A 24,752-nucleotide genomic window follows, 5' to 3' on the forward strand; every position below is an offset into this window, starting at 1 on the left:
CCGTTTCTTCGTGCGAGGCCAGGAGTTGGCCTTGACTTGGCCAGCCATTAGCAATTAGTGAGACAGCACACGGCAGTGCGGAACGCCAGCGACACGAAGCATTGGTTCAATCAATCGAGTCTACAGTTCCGAAGCTGTCATTACTCGATGCGTGCTGAAAAGTGACCTATCGCCAGTACCAGTAAAGCGAACAAGTTGGCGAACCAAGATGTGAGAGCTGACGTAGTGCTCATAGCAAGGCTACTTTGACATATCACGCTGCATATAATGAAAATCTTATTGTTGTTACAAGTCTACTGAATTGGAAGCCACCTAGAACTTGGTGTAGCGCAGGTAGGGCTTGATCTCCCGCACATTGCCAAACTTCTTCTTAGCGTCCTCGGTCGAGACGGACGGCGGAACAATGACATCCTCGCCAACGGTCCAGTCGATGGGAGTGGCAATGCCCTTCTTGTCTGCCGCCTGCAGAGCATCAATCACACGCAGGACCTCGGCGGAGTTACGGCCGGTGGAAGCAGGATACAGCATTGTCAGACGGATCTTCTTGGCAGGGTCGATGATGAAAACCGCCCGGATGGTGAAAGGAATGCCCTTCTCGGCGATGTTGTCCAGGTCGCGTTGATCAATCATGTCGTAGAGGAACGCGACCTTGCGCTCGGGATCGGCAATGATGGGGAACTGAACGGTGGTCGATGCGACTTCGTTGATATCCTTGACCCAGTCGCCGTGAGAGCTGAGATCGTCCGCGCTCTATAAATGATCTATGAGTATCATAACCTGCTCCAATTGAGAGAACTACCTACCAGACCGATCATCTTGACGCCTCTCTTGTCAAATTCACCCTTCAGCTTGGCAAAGGCACCGAGTTCGGTCGTGCATACTGGGGTGAAGTCGGCGGGATGAGAGAAGAGAATGGCCCAGCTGTCTCCGATGAACTCGTGGAAATCAATTTCGCCTTTGGTGGTCTGAGCCTTGAAGTTCGGAGCTACAGGCAGAGAATATATATGAGCAGGGTGTACAGCAGAAGCAGGGGGAGAAATAAGTTACCAGTAGAACCAAGACGCAGGCGAGGCTGTTCCTGGGGAACCGTCGCAAGGAATCTGCGACCGAAGGGCTGCACGAGGGGCTGGGCGCGAGGAAGCTGGCGGGAGAAAGCCAATCTCGAGACAGGGCCAGCTCTGGGAAGCGCAGAAAGGGCTCTCAAGCCAGTACGGGGTAGAATGGATGCCATTGTACCGACTGACTGAATCAACTGGCTTTTTGGCTGTCAATTGATGACAGAAACGAGAGTATATCCGATGACTTGACGATGGTTGATTGACGCAACAACATCGGAGGGGCACGGCAGTACGAGGAGGTAACCGTATTGGGAAGTCAGCTTGCGAGGGCCTGCATGCCTGAGGCAGAAACAATTCTTCCCTCTACTTCCTCGATAGGCTCGATTGTAATGAACAACAATACATGGGAGCAAATGGAGAATTGGATGATTTGGATGAAGTCACCCCCGCATTACCTTTTCGGGAAAATGGTCTCTTTGAGGAAGACAAAGACGGTGTAGATGCGGGGGACCCATGGGGGCGCTAGTGTCATGCCATAGAGGCTTATGACTGAGCTAGACGTCTTCTTCAGGGGTGTCAACTGTCAAGAAAGTCATGATAGTTAGTATTATTATGCTCTCTTTTCAAGAACTGATGATGCACGGAGCCCGTTCCAGGCGCATCCAAGTACATCCTCCATACTCCACACTAAACCGAAACTGTCAAGTATACCCGCTGCGTGATCCTTAATTCTCACGTAAGATGGACTCAGGTAAGAAAGGTGGGTTATGGGGCTTATCCTGTCCCCCTTTGATATAAATTTACTACTGTCAGGAGAGGTATGATGCTGTTTACAGCGGCAGGCTTAGCCTTGTTGGTCGAGAGTCCGTCTGAGGTATCAGAGCTAAAAGTCCAGCCATGGCGAAGTCCGGGGGCTGAAGACGTCGGCATTGATTAGGGGCTGAAGATCAATACCATATTGATCACTGAGCTTGTTCTGAGAGGTTTGAGGCTTGCCTTAGTCCATGATACTGTGGTATCCTCATCCTGTGGGTAGTATTCTTCATGCCCCGTACTCCGCCGAGTTAATGCTTGTGTTGCTACTTGCTCCTAAAGATGCACCTGGATTGTTCTGACCAATAATACACTCGAGGAGGGATTGTAGCTTAATTCCTGCCAAAAGCAAGTGCCGAATTCATATCGGCCTATGAACCCGCCTGTGGGTATAAAATCAGGCCTGACTGCGCCTGTCTGCTCCGAGATCTTTCAACCAGTACCTTCTACCGACACCAGAAATATCCAGAGCAAGATAAGCACTTACTTCTCTTTGACAATGCGTATATCCGTCGGTGCTCTGCTTGGCTTGACTGCCCTGAGCCATGCCACACCAGAGAGGCGGGCTGGATCTGCGTCGGCATACTGTTCCAACTCGGCCGGCAACTACAAGCTCTCCGCCATAGCAGCTCCGGTCCAAGGAGCAGGAACCCCTGGCTCTGAATCAACCTGGCAATTGACCGTTGACGACACATCGTCCGGTCACAAACAGACTATTGTTGGGTTTGGTGCTGCTGTCACCGATGCCACGGTCTCCTCGTTCAACATTTTGTCTGCCTCCGTGTTGCAGGACCTGCTCAATAAATTGATGACATCTGCCGGAGCGAACTTTGCTTTGATGCGACACACCATTGGGGCATCCGATCTGTCCGGCGACCCAGCCTACACGTACGATGACAATGGTGGCAATGCCGATCCGTCACTGTCGGGATTCAATCTGGGCGACCGGGGAACGGCCATGGCCAAGATGCTGGCTACGATGAAGTCTCTGCAGCCCAACCTCAAGATCCTCGGCTCTCCTTGGAGCGCGCCAGGATGGATGAAGCTGAACGGCGTCATCGATGGCAATACGAACAACAACAACTTGAACGATGGATATCTGACCAGCGGCGGCACTGGTAGTACGGGCTACGCCAGTCAATTCGCGCAGTACCTTGTCAAGTACATCCAAGCCTATAAGAATCTCGGTGCTCAGGTCGACGCGATTACCATCCAGAACGAGCCACTGTACAGCTCGGCCGGTTATCCCACCATGTATGTCTATGACTATGAGTCGGCACAGCTGATCCAAAACTATATCGGCCCAGCTCTTGCCAGCGCCGGGCTCAATACTGAAATCTGGGCTTATGACCACAACACTGGTAAGTGGTTCCATTGATATAACAGCAACAAAGCTCACCTGTCACAGACGTCCCATCGTATCCCCAGACCGTCCTTAACCAGGCCGGTCAGTACGTCAAGTCGGTCGCCTGGCACTGCTACGCTCCCAACGTCGACTGGACCGTGCTAAGCCAGTTCCACAACACAAACCCTGGAGTGAAGCAATACATGACCGAATGCTGGACCCCCGCCGGCTCATGGAATCAAGCGGCTGACTTCACCATGGGTCCCCTGCAGAACTGGGCCTCGGGAGTTGCAGCATGGACTCTGGGGACCAACGCCCAGGATGGTCCGCATCTGTCCACTGGCGGCTGCGCCACATGTCAAGGCTTGGTGACCATTAACAACGGAGGCTACACGCTCAACACAGCGTACTACATGATGGCGCAATTCAGCAAGTTCATGCCCCCTGGTGCAATTGTGCTCAATGGCAGTGGCAGCTACACATACTCTGGCAGTGGCGGCATCCAGTCAGTGGCTTCGTTGAACCCCGATGGAACCCGCACTGTGGTCATTGAAAACACTTTTGGCAATGATGTCTACGTGACTGTCACTACCAAGAGCGGACAGCAGTGGAGTGGGAACGTTCCTAGCCAATCTGTGACCACCTGGGTTCTTCCGGCTGCTTGAAAGGTAGAGGCTGGATACATTAGTACCATTCCCTAGTTACATTTTCCACACCTTGCCAACGCCAGCAGCTTCCAGTTGTGAGATAGCTTCCAATAAAGTCATACGTGACTGTGTGTTTTCTTTTGTGAGACAATCCGCAATCTGCCTCAACATTTTCGTAATGGGGCTGTGTTCTGCACGCGATACAATCTCTGATAAAAGCTGCCCACAAGCCCATAGGTCGTTTAGCCGGCGCGCCTCAAAAGGGAGAGCGGTTGGTGATATTTCATCTCGTATCTCCGGGGCGCACCACCTATATGTGACTCCGCCAATGCCACTGATGTCGATAAGTATCGCATTTCCGTCTGAATCAAGGACAACATTTGAAGGTTTAATATCCATATGGGTGATCCCAGCCCCATGCAGATGAGCCAGCGCGGTTGCAATCTGTATTGCCCAACTTTCCCAAGGATGATCCAAGAGACGACCCTCATTCAGGACTTCCTGTAAAGAACCGCCACTGTGAAATTCTAGCAGAATACCAATCACGACAAGAAGCTGATCCCTCGCGCTGGACGTCATATAAGGGTTCGTAGACACTGCAATACCAGCTGCTTGTACGATGTTGGGTACACCTTTGCAGATTCCAAGGTTTTCAAGCTCCCTGCGTATAATACCTGTGTCATGGGGCAGATAGAGGGGTCGATTCACAACTTTGAGAATATAGGGTGTCTTGTTATGGACATCGAACACTTTGGAAACTCCGGCAGCAATGTCGATCTCATGTGACAATTCTGCCATGTTGGTCTGTGGAAACGAAGGGAATTCATGGCACGAGGGATAGACGACCCTCGAAGGATCTTCCCGCGTTGTGTATCTCAATGTTCTGGCAAGCGTTGCGAAAACGCTGCTGGTAAATTCTTCAGTTTCTCGTAGCGGCAATGTCGCATAATGGGGTTCGGCAAGATCGTCCAAAAGCACTTCAGTTACAGTGTCATCCAGAAGCGGCAACGAGGAATAGTCTATGTGCTGGAGGAAGCTTTGGAATTCTTTGCGACGTTCGCGTTTCGAGGTCTTTTGCTGCAGTCCATGGGAGGTCTCGCCCTTGAACGTTACTTTTATCCACCATTTGGAGTCTCCTGAATGGTAAATCAAGGTTTGAGAGCGAATGTTAGGCTCTGGCTTTCCTTCTGCGAGATAATCCTCATTTTCGGTATACGATATAAACTCGATCGACGTCAGCATCTGCTCCATAGGAAATGACCGAGTCGAAGGAGACAAATCTGAAGGAACTTTATGGCAGAATGGTGGGATGGTCATGCCTTATGTACTATCCCTTGCACCCCTGGCTCTGCACAGCCATTCAATATCAGTCCTACAAGCCACCTTGCGGAGTCACCATCCCATAACTGTCGCTCAAAGGTGATGAACCAGGATAACATTCACTACCATGCAACTATCCGCATCCTCCTTGTTTTGCCAACTTGTAGATCAGCCTGTCGACACCACAACGCGGCACTCGAGTCACTCGAGTCAATCCCGGGGAAGAACTCGTTTTGAATGCTCAGGGTCCGTGCATGACTGTTTCCAAAAGCTCGTGGACAACATGCATCTATATATAAATGTCCATACACCTGAATGCGCTAACCATAACCTTATCGAGCCAACCGCGCAAACATGAAGAATCCTAAAAACGATTGGATAGTCGACGAACCACTGACTGGCTGTTTATTTCTCTGACAGCATCGGTACCTTGGTAGGATGTTGGCTTTCTCGAATCCGGGGAAGTCATGATGAAATTCGCCACTCCACAGAATGTCGGGTCTTATGACTGCTTGATCATGGCCAGTCGCCCCCGGACTCTTATTATCGAGACATTTGTCTTCTTGTCGTTTGCTCATAATACCGTAGTGTCCATTGATTATATGAACAATATCCCATCTACTTCAAAGCTAACAAGATCTCTGTACTCGATTCCCGGATTGAAGTCTACCACGAACATGTATCAAGCAATTGTCGGTCGTTCAAGACCTCTCTTTGGTACTCTAAGGCAGAGGATTCAAACCCCCTCAGGTATGCTACTTGTGGATGGTGAACATCAACAGGGACTGGGCTAAGCAGGATGACAACAACTTGTCAGACACAGACCGAAGGCGCAAGCACGTCGTCCGATCGGATACCTACAAACAGCCAGGTCCTATTCCCATGTCGTCCTTGCGTCTGCAGGCCCCGGCCTGGGCCACAGCCGGCGCAGGCATCTATGCCACCTTGTTTGGGGTGTACCGGATGCTGCGCTCTATGCGACAACTGAGATATATCTAGCTATCACATCATTTGATGCACATGCGTCTCTCCTTCGTTTGGAGTCTTTCATCCTTGACTGCTAGCACTGCTAGGTCGACATCGGGCGCGTTGGTGTAAATGTTGGTCGGGCATTGGCAGACAGATGTGGGCTATATCCTGGAATGACTGTTAAAAGCACACTTGCTTTACTGGTGGTAAAGCGTATAATGATTTGCCCTTCAGAATAATCGTTCTTCGAGATGGAAATAAATACACGCAGCAGCAGAGAGCGTTGACGCTATTCCCCGTTGGGAGATTACGTTACTCTTATTGTGCCGCGGGAAGATCGCAAGGAAAAATAATGAAGCCACTTGTCTCTTTCATAGTGCCACACCATAGTAACTCTCATTCTACAAGCTTAAATCCAACTGAGACTTGCTTCAACTAATAATGACCTGGACCGACCGCACCTTTCTCGCCTTCCAGCACAATGCCAAGCTCCACAATCTTCAAACCATCGTGAAGGCCATCCACCCGTTCGCAGCCTTGGAAGAATCCAACCGCCAGCTCTTCAAGCAAGGCACCGATGAAGATTACGCGGTTATCACAGAGCAGACCATTTTCCATCCCCAGGGTGGCGGACAGCCATCGGACGAGGGCACCATGGCCCACGCCTCGGGTGTAGCGTTCACGGTCGCAGCGGTCCGCATGGACGCAGTACGCGAGGGCCAAGTCCTCCACTTTGGTCGGTTCAACCAACCCACCGTCTTCTCCGAGGGCGATACAGTCGAGCAAGCAATAGACGCAGATAAGCGTCTGCTGTACTCGCGTCTGCATACAGCGGGCCATGTCCTCGGCGCGGCGGTCCGACACCTCTTGGAAAAGGAGGTGGAGGGGTTCGACGAGCTCAAGGCGTCGCATTTCCCTGACGCGGCGGCGTGTGAGTTCCAGGGTGTTATCGATGGGAAATGGAAGGATGCGATCCAGGCGAAAGTGAACGAGTTTGTTGACGCCAAGTTGCCCGTCGAGGTGGACTGGTGGGATGAGAAGGAGTTTCGAAGACGGGGACTGGAGCGACTGCTGCCCGATCGCGGTTCTGTGTCTATTGCCCCCGGCGAGAAGTTTCGCGTGGTCAATATCGTCGGAGCGGAGGTGTATCCCTGTGGAGGCACGCATGTCGATACGACGGATCTGTGTGGCTCGACTACGGTGAGGAAGATTACGAGGAAGGCCGGCAAGTCCAAGGTCAGCTATACCGTAGCTGAGTGATTCAAGTCAATTGCTATCAACAAGACAGAATATAGGAGAGTAAAATATACATAATCTAAACAAACGGTAATGAGAATGGTAGAAGAAAATTCGACAGTCCTAACACTCTGCGCTGTTGACGCATCGAGAGAAAGGTTACAATCCACCAGCAGCGCAGATCTTCTCAGCAGCCGGCACACGCTGCTCATAGCGATCAGGATAGGCCGAGACCTGCACCTTCTGGCAAAGCTTGCCGACATTCATCGTCTTCCAGCCGCTGATGTTCTTCATCTTGGCAAAGAACTGAGCGGCAGAGCGGGCAGCGTCCATGTCGGCAGCGATGTCGGGGTAGTAGACAGCACGCTGCTGGAAGATGCCGACGCTGTCGTAGTCGTGGCCGACGGCGTCATGGGGGTATTTGAGGGACTCGGGGACCTTGCTGTTGGCGTACATCAAAAGGTTGGACTAGTTCGATCAGTACATGACTACAACTGAAGATCGAAGAGGATCGACTCACCTCGACCAAGGCAGTCGCGATACCAGCCAGGCAACCCTGACGACCCAGGCCCTCCTTCTTTGCCTCATCGATGACCTTGTGGGCGTGAGCGGACTGAGTGGCAGTGAGACCGGGGAGACTGCCGCTGCTGCCGCCGCCGCTGCCACCATCGCTGCCGCCATCGCAGTGCTTGGTGACATAGGTGGAGCTACCGGTCTTCACGTAGTAATCGGCGACATAGCAGCCGTCGGACGTCTTGTCCCAGATCGAGTCGCCCTTGACGTCGGTGCCGGCAGCTTGGCAGACAATGGAGACCTCATGGCCCTTGGGGTAGGACTTGACCACGGGGTGCTCGGTGCCAGGACCGGAACGGCAGTTGACTCCATCGCCAGTGATGGGGTATGCGCTCACCAGGGGAACGGTGGCAGCAAAGGAGAGAGCAACGAGAGGAAGGTACAACATGATGTCGGTTTATTCAAGAGGTTCTGATGAGATTATTCCGATGATTGCCTTGATCTTTGAGACTGAGGATGAAGATGTTGATGGTGATGAGAAGACCCTGACAGAGGGGTGCAATTGTCCTTTATATAGCGGACCTGGACGTCATGTTCGTTTTGCATGATCTTCCAAAAGATGTAAACTCGAGTCTGGTGTCCCCATTGTCGACCATGAACACGGTGATCATCCATGCCCTCGTATAGAACAAGAGCGAGGGCAAATGAGAATTGCCCCGGTCTGCCTCGGAAATTACTTCAAACAGCCCGCGTCCGTATACGAGAGGAATGGCTCGCAGGATGAGGGCCTTGGGGAAACTTTGGCCCCACCTGGGGGAAGGATCAGGGTCTATCTCGTATGCATCTCGTGAAATGTATCGACAAATATCCTAGCTGGACCATTTTTGGAGTGGTGGGGATGGCTGATCTCGGATGCAACCATAATACGAAGCTTAGCGTTCGTGTTCCTGGACCTGGACTGCCAGGGCACAATTTGGTATCCCAAAAATAGAGTCCGGCTCGTGTCGATCGGGAGAACAGCCAAATTTAGACCCTGTAGGCTCTGTATGCTCTACAAGAGTGATCCGTTATTCTTGTCTGCACTCTGCAGAAGATATGAGTGAGCGGATATCTTGGCCGAGCTTTATTTTGTCTTGTTTTCACAAGTCTTTACCAAGAGTCCAAGTCTGCATAGAGAATGGCCAAGAATGCTTGACTGATATTCATCATTTCTATATTTTCCTTGGTGCTACCCCAGTCAATCCCAAGAGTATGACAAGCAGAAGCCTCTATTGCTGTACCAAAGTTCACCTTGTATTTTTGCCAGCCATGCGACAACTCCTACAGATATATGTCACAAATATAGAGACCCGGCATCATAGCAGATTCTCAACATTAATGACTGGTGTGAGCTACCAACTGACTGGCTCGGAAGGACCTCTTGAAATTGAACCAAATGCTTTTGTTAGTGTCCCATTCAGCCATGCGTAGAGTAACTGGACGGGAGTTAAACAGCCGAGGACGATATGCTACGCAGTAGAACTAGCTAGAGTTAATAATAGCCGACTATTGTTACATAAAATGTCTCCTACAATATTTACTACAAAGTATACCTAGTACTGGACAAATACAAAGGCAGAAGAAACTAAATCTGACTGCACCATTCAACAGACTCCCCGCGGAGACTCCATCAGATCGCGTCGATCGGACAAGCCTCGACACTCACAGTCGTAGTAATGGTCTTGACACGAGGACCACGAGCACCCGGATCTTGGCCCGGGGCGGGAGTCACCATAGGCGCTGGAGTCGGGGTGGGAACCTTGTCCAAGGTCACAGGGTGGGAGTAGTCTGAACACCAACCAATAGTCTTAGGCACGATTCCGGGCTTCACAGATTTGGAGGTTGCAGTGGTGCTGGGTGAAGGAGAGGAGACGTGGGAGGAAGGATGGAAAAGACGGGAGCTGGAACCGGTAGGGCTCACCGTGACATAAACGGTAGACGCCGCAGCGCTGGGGCAGGTGGACGGCGTGGGCACAGGAGCAGGGTCGACACAGTCGGTGCCGTCGACGGGCTCGGAGACGGTGAACTTGTCGCCCTGCGCGTAGATGATGTAGACGTTGGTGCCGTTGATGCCGCTGATCCGGTAGCCCCATTCGGGGTTGGTGTCGCAGGGGATCTGGACCGCGTGGGACAGATCGGCCGTTGGGATGTCCAGGGCCAGCGGAACATAGGTTGGAGGCCAGGAGACAAAGTTCCAGAGATAGAGGCTGAAGTTGGTGGGATCGGTATCGACGCTGGTCCACTTGACGGTCACAGTGGACCCGGCTGCGTAGGTGGTGTTGGCCGCAGGACTGGTGATGTTAATGGCTGCAGCCAGCGAGCCAAGCGAGACGATCAGGGGAATCACGGAGCGCATCATGTTGATCCTCGTATTCTTTTAGATAGAAGCAGACAACACGTCTGAATAATGAACAAAACTTAAAGAGTGACTGTGATAATGCAAAGCAAGGAATGAATAGTAGTTGGAACAGACTGAACAGACTGAACAGACTGATGCTTTATGGTTGGAAGATGGAAAGGGGACCACTAGGCTTAAGTATGGGACTGCTCTCAGCCTCTACAAGAACCCTCCGAAATGAACCAAGGTAGTGTGGCAGGGTCTACAAAGCCAGGATCAAAAGGCAGGGCAGCAATGGATCAGCTATCATCTAATGGTCTTAGACGTAACCTCTTTGGGATTGTTGTTAATCTTGCTGTGGGCAGTTATTGGCCGTGTTCGAGACTCTTGCTGGGCCTGAACTCGGCTACTTTCTTGGCTATAAATCAGGGGGCTCAATTGGTCCAGATTCTCGTGCTCATTTCCTGACCAGAATTGTCTTACTATTAGTAGAACCAGGCTAGATAGGTACCAGCAGTCCAGGATTGGTTAATCATTCATGGTGTGCTGTTGATTCACCCTATTTATCCCCCGCTTATTGCAATTTGCAAGGGAATTTGCGGGATAAAGGTAATAGTGCCAAGAAATGTCATGAGGATCATTAAACTACCCCTTATTGCTCAGTATGTCCTTAGACTCCTTACTAACAAACACCACTGGGAACCTGAGTACTTCCAACACGATTCCTCGAGCTGTACTGCGCACCAGCACCTAGACCACGCTTGGCAAATGCCTTCCAAATCTCACATTGGTTGTCACCACCAGTCAGGGCAGTATCAGCATCAAGGATAGCATCACGGGCCTGGACGAAGTTGGGGTTGCATGGTTGCCTGTCTCTTGATTAGCGCATGATTAACTCTCGAACGATTTTCTCGGCAACTTACAACGCCATTCCATCCATGACCAATTTCATGGCGAGGTACTTGCCATCTGTCGGCACACCATTGCGGAGCGTTGGCTTCGGCGCATCATTCTTGCCGTGTTTATCGATCAAATTCCACATCACCTCGTACAGCATTGTCGCCCAGGCCGTGCCGATGGCGTGGACCTCGTTCAGCGAGTTGAGGCTGGTGTACGTGAGAGGGTTGGTGCTCATCGAGGTCGAGTACGGGTACGAGCGGATTCCGCCTGGCCGGTTCGCAGCCCATTCTCCCATGGTGTAGTCGGTTGAGCGAGTGTCACCGGACTTGAGGCGGATGGCCGTGGCCATGAAATCACCCCAGCCTTCGCCCATGCCGCCCGACTCGAGGGCATTCAGGCAGTTGGAGTTGGCAGGGCCTCCGGTGAGACGGGTGGAAACTGCAAAACGTTAATGCCTAGATTCTCAAGAACAATCAAGATATACGTACGACCATGCGTATACTCGTGGATCACGATTCCGGCCTCAAAGGAGCCGTCGCGGTACGGCGTCGACTCGGTCCAGACATACATGCGCATGCGGCCGGGCTGGCCATCCGGAGGAGTGGCAAAGTTGGCGTTGTTGGTGCCAGAGCCGTCCTGGGCATTCAGGATCACATAGTCGTTTCCACTACCGCCCTGCCCGTGGGTGTTGTACTCGAAGTTACCGGCCTTCTCGTTGAAGCCAAGGGTGTAAAGCAGATCATGGTAGGTATTGGCCGTGTAGAAGAGCTGGATGATCGATGCATCGATGTAGGATGAGGCAGGCGACGAGCTCGTGGTATAGGGATACTTGAACGACAAGCTCGAGCTGCTAGGGCGATAATTGTTCAGGTAGCTTGATCCACCGCTGGGGTTGGACTGCGCGATCCCGTTGTTGCCGCGAGAAGTCGTATAGTTTTTGCTGCCATCGCTGATCCAGGTAAACTCCGACGCGACGGAGTCCCAAGGATCCTTGACCACCGTCCGCGAGCCCTCTGTTGGGTCATTGATTCCCCACGCGCTGGAATCATGTCTGTAAGTTTTCTTGGAGTGGATTGACTCGATACTCACTATACTTGGTAGTCTGCTTCAGCAACATAGTCCACCACACCATGGATCTCCTTGCCACTCTTGGCATCGATGTAGGTCAAGAGCCAGTTGCTATCAATGTCTGTCTCAACTCTCCATGTCAAAGTGAGGCTTCCATCTTCTTTGACAAAGTAGACCAGTTTGGCCTTGGGATCGGAGACAGTCCCAGAGACCCCTTTGAAAACGTACGACTCCTTCTCCCCTGCGCTCTCGGAAGACGCGCCCTCCACAGTAATGGGGAGCTGCAGGGTATTTGTAGTTCCCTTGAGAGCAGTCACCGGGTCGGAGAAGTCGCGCTTCGTCAAAGAGGCCGAACTTGGGATCTTGCCGGTGTAGAAAGAGTTGCCATACGAAAAGACCTTTCCGTCTTTTCCAACCTGCACACCTCGTTAGCGAGAGACAAACACTGCTAACATGATACATACGTTGACATTGAAATCGGCATTGTCGATATCGAGACCGTTGGCTGTCTGGCGGAAGTGGACATGGGCGACACCATTGTCACCAACATAATGGTCATCAACCACCCGAAAGGTCGCATCAGGGATAACCATCTTGACATGCTGAGTCGCCGCTTCCACATAGCTTTGGTGTTTGAAAGGGGCAAAGGAGGACGGGGCCTCGATGACGGTCTCTGTCGCATTGACATACTTGGCCAGGGACTTCAAGCGGAAAGCGTTCAGATCAACAGTACGACGCTGGAGTCCTTGAGTCTGATGAGCGGGATGGGCAAAGACAGAAGCAGGTAGGGCAAGAGCCCCAGCCAGAAGAAGGCCTCGCATGTTGATGTGATCTGAGGAAGAGGGATACCAGATTCAAATTGGGATGCTTCTGAGGAGAGCTCTATGAGCTCCAGCTGAGTATTTATACCAGAGCATCTGCTTCAGGTCATCATCTTCATCATCATCGTCAAGATAGAACTGTCCGATCTTGGCCCGACCCAGTCCGGAGCTATACACATCATGGGATATTGCAAGACGGTAAGTGTCCGTTTCCCCGCATCGCTGCTCCGAGACAGTCACATTAACAGAGATAAGCCTGATCTGTAAGCATTGCGGACTGTGCTCTGAATTGAGTGCATGAGTGCATGACCGCGTGAGAATTTGCTGAAGATAACAATCTGCATGGTTGATGGAAAGTGGACTATGGGCGCAATCTTCACGAGGATTTCAGAGACCTGTCCGTCGGATGTCCGCGTCGTTTTGCTGCAGCATCTACTCCAACAAGACTTTTATATTGCCGCCGGTACAAGCTGGTCTTGGGTGTACAATATGGGAAGTAAATGCCGCGACTTTCCTCGTTGCGTCCAATGGGAAAGCATTTATAGTCCGTCGGACTGACTCGAGAAAATGCTTGGCAATTCCTTGGGTTACATGGCTGACTCTTAGCAGCACTATCTACCTGCAGGTTATATATAATACGGTGATAACACTTCTCCCTGTGACTCGTGACCGGCATTTCCCCTTATGCGAGGCACGAGGGGATTAAAGCCGGGGTCAAGCTGAAGAGTCCCTTCGATGCTTATTCTCTTGGCACTTTGGTCCTTGGCTCATGTGAATCCGTCCGAAAACTGCTAGATCTGACTCATATTATATATATTCGAAGAGTGCCTTGCTTATTAATGATCGCAAATACTGAACCCTTGAAGCCGGCATTCGTGGTCATGTGCAGGCGGTTCCTCCCACTCCACGGGTATATTTCTGCAGCTATGAACAAGGCTAACATTGCTTTTTATGAGATTGTAGAAAGCATGGTGCAGCTTTGCTTAACAACCATGATTGCCGTCTTGCTCAGTTTCTAATATCATGAACTTCATCCTGTCCGGTGGAGGGGTATACTGAGGTTAGAGACTGCCGGATGACGTGCCTCTGGACCCTTGTACCGAATAGCGGGGTGCCAAATCTTAGGCCGCGGCTAACGGGTTAGCTACTGATAGTAAGCTTCAAGAGAAGGTGGAGTAGATTGATCCTGGAAGATTGTACAGGATTACGGAAGGTAGGTTGAGAACAGTGACTGCATTGAAGGAAAGACTATGTGGGGTACAGTATGGAATAATGGTATATTTGGAAAACAGACAACCATGCACAAGAAGGTGATGTCCAGACCTTTACAAGGATCTCGGTCTAGAAGTAGGCTGTCTGGAAGCTTCATTTCCATGACTGCGCGGAACGCTGCCTCAAAACCAGAATACTGTTAAACATAACGATCGCTACTATTTTATGCCGACGGGATTGCACCGGCGGAGCCGGAGGGAATCTGGTCACCTGCAGCGCTATTGTCGTTTGTGACACCACCATCAGATGTAAGGGTAGCAGCGTATGACACAGATGAGTCGTGGTTGGCCGTAACGTTGACTCCCAGGGTGACCCAGGCAAGAAGGCCGTCTTCAATGGAGTCACCAAGATAGGCATACTCAAAGAACGGATCAGAGTTGCTATCCTCGGTCTCGGCTTGAACAACGTGGTCATCTGCATTCTTGGTAATAGACACGGTGCTGGTGTTGTAGGGGTAGGTCGCCTCGACTTTGTAGATCAGATCCTGGTCAATGAACAGCTGACCGATGTGAGGAACGTAGCCGCCGCTCAACGTGTTGTTAGGCAGCAGCGTTGCATTAAGATGCGCGACAACGTGAACATGCGTTGTACGGCCAGAATAATGTCCGGGAAACACGGTCTTGAAGCCTGCCACTCCATCCGCATCGGTTTTCTGGATGCCGCGCAAGAAGGTCTTGTCGAGATTCGAGGCATCATCACCATTGCCATTGATGCTGCTCTGGACGCCGGAATAGACACCGGTGGCATTGCAGTTCCAGACATCCCAGTAGAGATCTGGGATGGGCTCGCAGGTGTTGATGTCGATGAACTGTCCGTCGATAATGATGGGGATGCCTGCCTGGCCATCAGAAATATCATGTCGGATCAACTCGCCCTTTACCCAAAAGGGTCCAATTTCGCCCTCGGGAGCAAGAATGCAGACCGGGTTCTTGGAGAAGAGTTCTGTCGCGGGCGTGTTGACTGACACGTCCAAATTGGAATGGTGGGAATTGTTCACCACTTTGTCCGTGTCACGAACCGCGAGGGATCGCTTTTTGTACTTGTCGAGCAAGGCAGCACGGCGAGCTTCAGCACGGGCATGAACTCCCCGCCGCTCAAGGTGGTCAGCACACTGGTCCAGGCTTCGTCTGGCGTTGCGGAGAAAGGTTCGCTTGGTCAGGTCGGTATAGGAGCTAGGCTCGTGAGCACCAGGATGAGCAATTGCAAGCCCAGCCATGGCCACAACAGCCAACTTTCCAAGTTGGGAGAGATGCATGGTCGAAGACAGGAGAGAGAAGAGAGCACAGGGTGTCTGCTCGCTTGTTCTTGCTTAAGATGTAGTTGAAGGGTTTCATTCTTGATAGCGAAGGGATGCTTTATACATCTCTCCTCGTTAGCCCAGGAATGCCTTTTCCTGGTGAAGGAGTAGTGTCCATAACTGTGCTCATGGTCATGATGACTCGTCATCACCGTCGTCAGTCACTCTAACCTGAGACTGACAGAGACAACTCTAATCAGGAGTAGAAACAGCATTGAATCAAAGTTTGATATTTGATAGGACATTGAAAATAGAGCAGTGCCGCTTTTTTGGCTATGCTTAGCAGCCTAGCGGGTGGAAACAGAGCTGACGAATCGCATGAATGGCAAAGTAATGGTTGGGGAACCTTGACGCGTAGATCAGGAACAATTAGCTGTTTCCACGAGCATTTCTGCCAAGAATCCTTCATGGATCGTGATCTGCAAGTGCCTTTTCCCATCGTGGAAGCCTGAAACGGTGATCCTTGATATAGGCGACGTAGTCGTATCCTACTTCCGCAGCAAGATCATTCCCAATGACTCATCAACATGTCGACCTTGCTAGATGCCTTTTTTAACCTACAGTACCTCTCTATATAGGCTGGAATTAATGTTTTCCGATTTCTCAGCAATCCGGCACGGTAGCCACTTGCCCTTCACCTATTGGACCTGTGTAGCCAATCTCCTGGTTGATATTGGTCACAATGAGTGGATTGCCTCCCACTCGACGGGGTGGTAGGCTGCGGACTGCTTGTGATCTGTGTCGACAGAGAAAGGTACATAGACTAGACAATCTAGACCTATACCCGTGTACCAGAAGGCACTGGCCACTCACTGTCAGCGCAATTGATTGACAGATCCGGTGTGACAATGCTAAGCCGGCCTGTGAGACCTGTCGTCTTGCGTCCGTGCCTTGTATTTTTACTGAGAGCTCGCCTCCGCCACGAAAAGATGCTAAGACGTAAGAAACCAGAGCTCGTCTAAGCTTCCGTAGGGCTCACACCTCTTCAGCCGGCTTGCCGAAGCTGAAGCACGAATCCAGGAGTTGGAAGCTTTGATAGCGGCCGAACACAGAAACAGAGAATCGCGTCAATCAGCATGTCCGGAATATTTGCCTCTTCAACATTTGGCCGCCGACTATCTACCAGATCTATACGATTGTGACACGGCACTAAGCATGTTTCAATGGCACCTTGCGCACTGCGGGATGGGAATGAGTCAATCCGCCCAAAGAGCGTCGTTTTCTTCTGTTGTTCACCAACAGACTGGCTCGCATCTCGACATTGATCGGCTCTTATACCATCTATCGCGATCATTTAGGATGCAGGTTCCTGCAGAATCGAACAGAATCGTGTCTCAAAAATGGCCACCAGTGGCGTTGATACGACGCTGTATACACCATTACTGGGCTATACTCGGTTTTCCCCCTCGTCAATACTGAGGCATTGGAGAAATTACTCGGCTCAAATATTCTGAACAACCCACCTGACTCAAGTCCTACTGCTAATGTGGCTTGTCTCATTGCACTCACTGCAATGGTAACGCAAATGCACCGTCTTGAGCCCGAGTTTGCCGATAGTGACCCTGATGCGTACATGCAAACGGTGCTGACACTGCTGCCCCGACTCTTGATGGAGGAGATTAACCTGAGAACTTTAGAGACTGCCGTTATACTGGTAAGTCACTTCCACCCCAAATCGCTTGAGTGTCTTCCTAATGATCAGTTCTCCTATACTCTACCTATCGGTCAGGCGAGATCGGCGTCATTATTGCTGGCCATGGCTGTTCGGATGTTGTATACTCTTGGAGGAAACCGGTATTATGTCATCCACGAGGCAGAAGGAAGACATCTGCGGGCTCTATTCTGGCTCTGCTATGGTCTTGATAAAGACATGGCAATCCGCTTTGGTTACCCTCCTTTGATGAAAGACGAGGACTGCGACTTGCAGCTGCCCGACAACTACGTCTTATCGTCTTCAGATCACCAATTCTTCATCAAACCTTTGTCATCTCAAGAGCTTCTATTCCCCTCGGACATTCGCCTTTCCTTGATCAAGTCGAAAGTGTATCATCTTCTGTATTCTGACTATGGCTGGGAACAGCCCGATGCCAGGCGCCTTCAGTACATCCGCGAACTTGATCAGGAACTACGTGATCTGAAGTCGAGCTTCCCTGACAGCTGTTGGCCTGACTTGTTTGCAACCGAACCCAATGCATAGAGTTTCGGCAGTGATCTACAGCTCCTGGAAAATGTTGTAAAGATATTTACTGACCTTGATCATGAGTCCCGAGGCACAAGACGTTTCGCACCCTTTTTCTTCACCGCGGGGCTCACTCGGAGATTGATATTTCTCGCAAAACAGGCAGTATCGAAAGTAGACTGATCAATAACGTCGATATTCCATCAAGCCGTTCGCAGCAGACAGAGAATTTGCTCAAAACGCGCGCATCAAGCATTCAAATAGATGTATTCCTACTACATCCCTATTTACTTTGACTGTCATACCTAGGCCTAATGATATAAATTAGCTTGATATGCACTTATCTTAATACCGCTCCAACCACATCCTATCACTAAATGAGCTCATTTTCATGATTAACTATATGAGCTTTTCCTTTATAAATGACAAACTTTCAATGCCATCATCGCTCCTTGAATAGACCATATAGTTGTCTGCCTGCAGGGTCATCCATTTTCATACAAAACAGGAAGCTTGTCTATGACCTTAGCGGTTGATGTACATTTAATAGCATGATAGAAGCCCACCAGATATCGAGCTACAACTTCAAATATCCCTGCGCGGCTTGACTGGCTGTTTATGAGGAGGGGAATAAAATAAAGGTGTGCTGAAAGGCGGGCGTAAGTCACATCGGCAGCAGTCATATTCAAGTTGTAGGCCTTGTCCTGGAAGATGAAATTCATCGGGAACCCCGGATCGAAGGATATAGCTGTATCGATCTTGTCCATGTCTTCCCTGGACAGCTCAACGTTGAGCGTTTCGATGTTCGCCAGAAGGTGCTCGACCTTTCACTGTCCAATGGGTAGACCGAGAGCCTCCCCTAGTCAGTAACCATGACTGCATATCATGAGAAAACATCAACATACCACGGCATGCAGACTCGTCCTCTTCAGCTGCGCAACCGCTTCGAGCACCTCAGAGACTTTAACCTCATCCTCGCTCATCTGGGCCGAGCGCCCTCCGCCTGCATGCGCCGCCTCACGGGCCTCCGCCGTCTTGAACCGCCCTTGACCTAACGGGGCCCACGGAGCAATCGCCATGCCCTGATCCCGACACATTGGGATGACTCCGCGCTCCATGTCTCTGCATCGCGCATTCCACTTACCCTGGTAGACGGAGAATGGCCGCAGCCCGTGGGCTCGCGCGTAGGCGTTCGTCTTGACCACCACCCAGGCGGGCGTATCCGAGACCCCGAGGTACAGCACCTTACCTGCAGAGCGTTAAGCCCGTGCATGACCTCCTCAACGCTAGTGGTGAAGTCCCACCAGTGGACGTAGAGGAGGTCGATGTAGTCCGTCTGCAGCTTCCTGAGGCTGTGGGTGACAGAGATGTGCAGCGACTTGAGGGAGTTGCCGTACGCAATCAATAGAATCCAGAAACAATCTATAATTGCATTACCTTCAGCCAACGCCGGGGAGGTTTCGGTGTATGACACAGTAACCATAAAACATGTAATACTTTTCCTCCCAAACCGTCTGCCGCCCGATCGGATAAAAAATGTATGCCAAAACTGTAGGTTGCAAACGTTTACTAGGCGGGTTCAAAGTAGAATTTTAATGCTTGACAGGCATTCTGTAGACCTTGCAATGTGCTGGCAATAAGTAATATAAAGCCAACTTTATTCCCTGTATAATGTTACTTAAGGCTCCAAAACTGATTATAGCTTAGAATTGCAGAAGTAACCAGCCACACTTCTAGAGCTGCATAATATTAGACTAGGAGTGATTAGTTACTAATAATTGTAAGTCTAGTGCAGTATCTAAGTCTTAGTAGAGAGAGGTATAGGATTTCTAGTTTATAGCTCTATAAGTACTCTCTAACACCTCTACAATGACCACTTATATAAAGAATCAGCTTTGCCTTTAGAAAGGAAAGGGCACCAGAGGCGCTCAATAGACACTAAAACCAGTAAATCTAATAATAAAATCCAATATATTTACCCATTTCCAAATTACACCCACATAAGGCAGGTCAACGTATAATCTACTATAGCACTATTTTAACCATAAGTAACTAAAGCATAATAAAAGCACACATCTAACAAGCTTTAGTCAGATTCAGCTTATACAGAAGAAGAAAGACCTCATTATCCCAATTACCAGAAACACTACAAGACCTTAGGGTCTCTGACAAGGCACTAGCAGAAATCATGTAGGAAAAAGTTTAAAGGACATAGATATACCAAGGCTGAACAGCAGTATTTATTTCAAGAGTTAAACATAAAGAAAAAAAGAATACAAATAACATAAATAGAGGGTTAAGATAACTGATAACAAGCACACAGCACACCCATACGTTATAGCTTTTGGGCGGCTCCTGTAAGCCGGGGAGGTATTGATTAGTCATTAATATCGAAGCGTAGTGGCAGCCTTGAGCCACACTAAGCCGCAAGTAAGTATATATATCCCTTGTTTCCCCTTGTAAACTCATCGATTCCCTCAACTCAAACCCTACATAAAAATTACACCTGAGAAAACAAAACCGCCTTTTAGAACGCTTTCAATGCAGGGTACGATGAAGGGAAAGTATAACAATTACTTCCGGCCACCAGAACTTTCTTCGGTCAGTGAAGAATCATCTCTCAGGTTAAACTATGCTGACGCCCATGTACTAGATCATTCGTGATAACAATACTCTCCAACTGGAGGATCAACAACTTGACGAGGCGCTGGAAAAAAGCCGCAAATACTGGTACCAGGTTGCAACTTTAGCCTACGAGATTCGGGTTTCTGGCTTGATTCAAGAGTTTGTAAATCCTCGTCACGCTCTTCATAGGATTCCGAAACTCCAACCCCGCTCTGGAAGATTCCATGTTCGCCCTTTCGGAAACTCTCCAACGCCTAGCCTTTGCTTAGAAGGTTCTTGTACTTGGAGACTGCCAGCAGATCAGGACTGCGATAGTCTCGAGAAAGAAATTTCACATCTCGCTTTGCTACAAGTTGGCAACGATACTGCTACGCCTTTCAGCTTCACTGCGAATGCCTTCAGTTCGTGGAATGGAATCGGAGAAGAAAATTACACTGGGGCCAATTATCTGGGGATTCTTGCAATTGGCTGGTGTTACGTCTTATCTGCACAGCTGGTTGAAATGCAAGGAGAGAAGGCTTCTATGCGGTACACTGATTATAAGGCCGGATACAACAATAAAGATTCCTCGGAAGTTCACGTCGTCGATGTTGGAGAGGTGGATGAGAGTGTTGCTCGATGGTGGTCCGCAATACTTGCTCAAAATGAAGGGTGGAAAGCTACAGTGAGACGAACCCCCAGAAGGGAATTTCTGGCCCCGTGGTCAGTTTCCCGCACGTGTGAAATGCGTCTCTCCGTTAAATACGGGGGGTTCTCTTCATCTGATCTGACCCCATTATCCTCAGAGAGGGCGTTTGAGGCTCTTGTTGGATTTGCGTGTTTGCATGGACTGCACAGCCAATTTCGCATTGCACTTACGATGGCCTTAACAATCCCCACGCATAAGTATTATGGTTCATCTGCCAATCTACCACTGCCAAGAGCAACTGGTGCTAAAAAACCCAATACCCCTATTGATGTCATACCACCCGTCTGGATGAGCTTAAAGGAAGACCTCCCTTACTACATGACGCTGAGTTGCAGCCCTGAAGTGATGATGTCAACTTTCTGCGGGGCGTTTTGGGAGCATGATATTCCTTGCAACCTTGTCAGTCCCTGGCTACATCCTGTCCTCAACGAGGTTTTAGGTGGAGCTTCTACGCCAACAGGGAGTGATCCAGGACTCCTTGCCTTTATTGGTGCAATCCGCCAGCCGAATTTCAGTGCATTCTGGATTGGAGCTGTCGCAAGCGGTTTAGGCCCAGAAATACTCCACAGGGTAAGAGGAGGCCGGCCTCCTCTCGATCCGCTCGCCTTTCCCTGGACTGGATGTCCGCAAAGCTTCATGGATCTTCCAGGCTCAGGTCCATACTCTTGCGACAACCCCAAATATATCTTGAGAGCAGATGTTTGGCGATTAATGCACCTCCCTTCAACTGAGGAAGATAATCTGTGTTACCAGTACAGACCCAACACACCTTGGTCACCTTGTGGGGCGTCTCTCATAAAAGATTGTGCTCTCCGTGTCATGGCACACTTGAAGTGCCCTCGACATGAATACAAATATGATCATTGGGAGTGGCACCTGGAAGATGGGACTAGGATCCAGGACCGCGGCTTTTCGGAACAAGCGACACTAGCCATGCCTGAAAAATTTTCGGACATTTTCGACATCACGGCACAGAGGGATTTTGAGAAGACAAGTTTTGACCAGATAGCATCACGGGAAGCGTCTTTGGATATATTTCGATGGTTGTCTGTCGGTGGCGAGGGCCTACCCCGCGAGAGCATTTATCAAGACGACTGGCTTAGGGAAATATGGGAAGAAGACGAAAGTGATATAAATACTGAAGAGACGGATGGCCGAGACTTGCAAAGACCGATCCACAACCCCGCGGATCTGCTTGAATCCTGGCTCAATACTGTCGGTTGACCTAACCCAAACTTATATCGTGGCGCATATACAAGTCCAGAGAGATGTATCTTGAGTAGAGATATTCCAACCTCACAAAGGTATGATTTTCTTTACATGTTCCTATGCATACATGGTCGCCGCCTTCTCTGCTTTCTACCCACAATGGTGCGATGAATCAAATTCACAAAGACTCCTTTGGAATATTGCTGGTATAAACCCAATCAGGTGAAATGCCTCCTGGATGAGCACGACAGGTCTTGCAGATCCTGTAGTAGAGCCCGTTGCAATCACCAGGAACAGTACATCTCTTCCACTGGACACGACAATCGGGTTCACGACAGGTCTCGTATTTGTGGATGCCGTTAGGATGGCCGCATTCCAGATTAGAGCAAAACCCCGACCTGCTAGAACTATGGCTCATGGCTTTCGTTGGCTTGGTAAGCAACTTCAACGGGATGTTAATGAAGGTTCACCAGAAGATCGTGATATCTTGTGGAATAAATTAACTCACTTCCTAGAAGAGTTCAAGACTTATGGGAGAACCGACCGGAGCTTTATTTTGGCTGAGGCGAGGGAAATGGAGAAATACAGTGGAGTCTTTATTCCTTTTATATATACGGTGTGGGTAAATGATGGAACAGTGCTGTCGAAAGGGGACTTTCAACCTCGACCACAAAGCTATTTGGCGCATCAACACATACGGTCCACATCCCGGAGTGCGCCATTTGGATGGTTTCCAGGTGTCTGGGGATTGGATGCTTGCACGGGACGAAAGTGTTGGTACTTTGGAAGTCCACCCTGCTGCACTGCTACAGATGCCCTTATCACTGCTCGCAAGAAACTAGGAATGATTGGATACGAAAAAGGTAGGTAGATGTACAAATGCAGGTCGCGAAAGAGTTCAGCCTCACAGGCCTAGTGGCGCTTCCACTAATGCACAAGATATCACAGGCGGTTAGTTTGAACCAACAACATTGCACTGGAAAGGATTGAGACTCCTTGCCGCGCATAACCCACGCAGTAACATAACAAAGCGGGGTTGATAGTGTTTGCAAATGGATTCACGTGGACCGATCACTTTTCTTTCCAGTCTGTCCAGTCTGTCCAGTGTGACCTGTCGGTCCCTTATGTCGTCCGATCCACGCTGGTTATCATGGCATCCACAAAGACCACCTCGAGTCTCATTTACAACGCATGGAACAAACTCAGTGTCAAGCACACAATCCCTAGTGACTCCCTTGAATTACTTGGGGAGCGTTTGGCTATAGCGTTCGCACCCGAATTCACGGAGCAACGAAGGAATGACCGGCGACGAAACCTGGAATATGTGGCACAACATCGACGGAAGAAGGCTCGAAAAATCTACTTGGAGATTCTGGAGAAAGACCTAAATATCTTCCTTCCTTTTATCCTGGCTGTTTCCCCTAGAGCTTGCTTATCCTTTGATACCTTGAGCTTTCTTGAATGGTAGTGTGCACGATAAGACACCCACCAGGGTCATTTGCCCTATATGTTCAATAATTCCAGCATTAATACCACCCTCATTCATAAGGTCTGATATATCACACGCTAAATTATGATCGCCATGCAATATAAGGTGTAAGCTAGAAGCTCCGAACGTAAAGGCAAACCATCCAAGTCTAAACGTTTTCTGCCCATCCTCAGGCTAGACCGAAATTACTGAACAGGAAGTAGGCAAACATGTGTTGATACTGCATTTGGCAATGAGTGCTAACCACGAGGCATCTACAGCCGCCATTGGGGCAGACTGAGAAAGGGAGGAGGCGGTGTCTATATCCACACAAGTGTGAGCAATCTTGGACGCAGGCGGTGGATCGACTTGACGGTGTGAATGACAGTACTTGCTTCTCTGGTAGATAGCCATTATGCGACGTGTACTGGCATAGCAATGTGTTCAGTATACTTCTGCGCACATTCTGGGCCGATGACCATTGGCACTGGGTAACTCTCCCTTCCGAAAACATGCTTTCCACAGGAGAGGGCTTGATCATAGCAGCAGCTTCGTCCCTAGTGAGTTCAAAGAGTTCATCAAGAACCGCCGCGATACATGCAAGGGAACTAGTCGGATGAGCAGCTGCACAGGCAAGAGCTTGCCGCCGCCACTCATTGAAGGTGAGAAGGCCCTGGCCTCTGCTAGCGGCACCCAGTAACCTGAAGGAATCATTCACGCCCGGCGCCCTTACATTTAAAAGTCATAGTTGTGGCCAATCATATTGAGGTCTGGGGTCATGACGGGTGACTATGGTGCTGGCCAGGTTATCGACAGGCAGCACGGCCGATAGATCGACGTCTAAATCCAGAAACCAACCCAGATCAAGACTTCCAGCAACCAGATTGTGCAGAAAGTCACCACGTTCAAAACGTGACTCGTTATCTCAATGAGCTTCTCTCGACTCC

General features: G+C 50.0%; 11 protein-coding genes across 11 annotated transcripts; 4 read left to right on the plus strand and 7 right to left on the minus strand.

The window, feature by feature from the left end:
* Positions 1–312: 312 nt before the first annotated feature.
* Aspvir_002823 (peroxiredoxin) lies at positions 313–1,231 on the minus strand (the record flags this gene model as incomplete). The annotated part of the gene is made up of 3 exons (XM_043274418.1): positions 313–750; positions 804–985; positions 1,048–1,231. The coding sequence occupies 3 exons, from the start codon at positions 1,229–1,231 to the stop codon at positions 313–315; spliced, it is 804 nt and encodes a 267-aa protein (XP_043130353.1).
* Positions 1,232–2,370: 1,139 nt separating this feature from the next.
* On the plus strand, positions 2,371–3,881 carry Aspvir_002824 (glycoside hydrolase family 30 protein; the record flags this gene model as incomplete). Its single annotated transcript, XM_043274419.1, has 2 exons — positions 2,371–3,232; positions 3,280–3,881. The coding sequence occupies 2 exons, from the start codon at positions 2,371–2,373 to the stop codon at positions 3,879–3,881; spliced, it is 1,464 nt and encodes a 487-aa protein (XP_043130354.1).
* Positions 3,882–3,917: 36 nt separating this feature from the next.
* Positions 3,918–5,114, minus strand: Aspvir_002825 (protein kinase family protein; the record flags this gene model as incomplete). Its single annotated transcript, XM_043274420.1, has 1 exon — positions 3,918–5,114. One exon carries the CDS (start codon positions 5,112–5,114, stop codon positions 3,918–3,920), a length of 1,197 nt encoding a protein of 398 aa, XP_043130355.1.
* Positions 5,115–6,593: 1,479 nt separating this feature from the next.
* Aspvir_002826 (putative alanine--tRNA ligase) lies at positions 6,594–7,412 on the plus strand (the record flags this gene model as incomplete). Its single annotated transcript, XM_043274421.1, has 1 exon — positions 6,594–7,412. The coding sequence occupies one exon, from the start codon at positions 6,594–6,596 to the stop codon at positions 7,410–7,412; it is 819 nt and encodes a 272-aa protein (XP_043130356.1).
* A 135-nt stretch (positions 7,413–7,547) lies between these two features.
* Positions 7,548–8,349, minus strand: Aspvir_002827 (uncharacterized protein; the record flags this gene model as incomplete). The annotated part of the gene is made up of 2 exons (XM_043274422.1): positions 7,548–7,856; positions 7,909–8,349. 2 exons carry the CDS (start codon positions 8,347–8,349, stop codon positions 7,548–7,550), a joined length of 750 nt encoding a protein of 249 aa, XP_043130357.1.
* Positions 8,350–9,570: 1,221 nt separating this feature from the next.
* Aspvir_002828 (GPI anchored serine-threonine rich family protein) lies at positions 9,571–10,299 on the minus strand (the record flags this gene model as incomplete). Its single annotated transcript, XM_043274423.1, has 1 exon — positions 9,571–10,299. The coding sequence occupies one exon, from the start codon at positions 10,297–10,299 to the stop codon at positions 9,571–9,573; it is 729 nt and encodes a 242-aa protein (XP_043130358.1).
* A 661-nt stretch (positions 10,300–10,960) lies between these two features.
* Positions 10,961–13,067, minus strand: Aspvir_002829 (extracellular metalloproteinase; the record flags this gene model as incomplete). The annotated part of the gene is made up of 5 exons (XM_043274424.1): positions 10,961–11,147; positions 11,202–11,616; positions 11,667–12,217; positions 12,268–12,662; positions 12,711–13,067. 5 exons carry the CDS (start codon positions 13,065–13,067, stop codon positions 10,961–10,963), a joined length of 1,905 nt encoding a protein of 634 aa, XP_043130359.1.
* A 1,435-nt stretch (positions 13,068–14,502) lies between these two features.
* Aspvir_002830 (intradiol ring-cleavage dioxygenase) lies at positions 14,503–15,594 on the minus strand (the record flags this gene model as incomplete). Its single annotated transcript, XM_043274425.1, has 1 exon — positions 14,503–15,594. The coding sequence occupies one exon, from the start codon at positions 15,592–15,594 to the stop codon at positions 14,503–14,505; it is 1,092 nt and encodes a 363-aa protein (XP_043130360.1).
* A 1,555-nt stretch (positions 15,595–17,149) lies between these two features.
* Aspvir_002831 (fungal specific transcription factor domain-containing protein) lies at positions 17,150–17,833 on the plus strand (the record flags this gene model as incomplete). Its single annotated transcript, XM_043274426.1, has 2 exons — positions 17,150–17,290; positions 17,366–17,833. The coding sequence occupies 2 exons, from the start codon at positions 17,150–17,152 to the stop codon at positions 17,831–17,833; spliced, it is 609 nt and encodes a 202-aa protein (XP_043130361.1).
* A 467-nt stretch (positions 17,834–18,300) lies between these two features.
* Positions 18,301–19,298, minus strand: Aspvir_002832 (uncharacterized protein; the record flags this gene model as incomplete). Its single annotated transcript, XM_043274427.1, has 3 exons — positions 18,301–18,639; positions 18,721–19,011; positions 19,065–19,298. 3 exons carry the CDS (start codon positions 19,296–19,298, stop codon positions 18,301–18,303), a joined length of 864 nt encoding a protein of 287 aa, XP_043130362.1.
* Positions 19,299–20,368: 1,070 nt separating this feature from the next.
* On the plus strand, positions 20,369–22,352 carry Aspvir_002833 (uncharacterized protein; the record flags this gene model as incomplete). The annotated part of the gene is made up of 2 exons (XM_043274428.1): positions 20,369–20,416; positions 20,469–22,352. The coding sequence occupies 2 exons, from the start codon at positions 20,369–20,371 to the stop codon at positions 22,350–22,352; spliced, it is 1,932 nt and encodes a 643-aa protein (XP_043130363.1).
* Between the last annotated feature and the right edge of the window lie 2,400 nt (positions 22,353–24,752).

The sequence above is a fragment of the Aspergillus viridinutans genome (genome assembly GCF_018404265.1).
Source record: "Aspergillus viridinutans IFM 47045 DNA, scaffold_13, whole genome shotgun sequence".
Taxonomy (NCBI): Eukaryota; Fungi; Ascomycota; class Eurotiomycetes; order Eurotiales; family Aspergillaceae; genus Aspergillus; species Aspergillus viridinutans.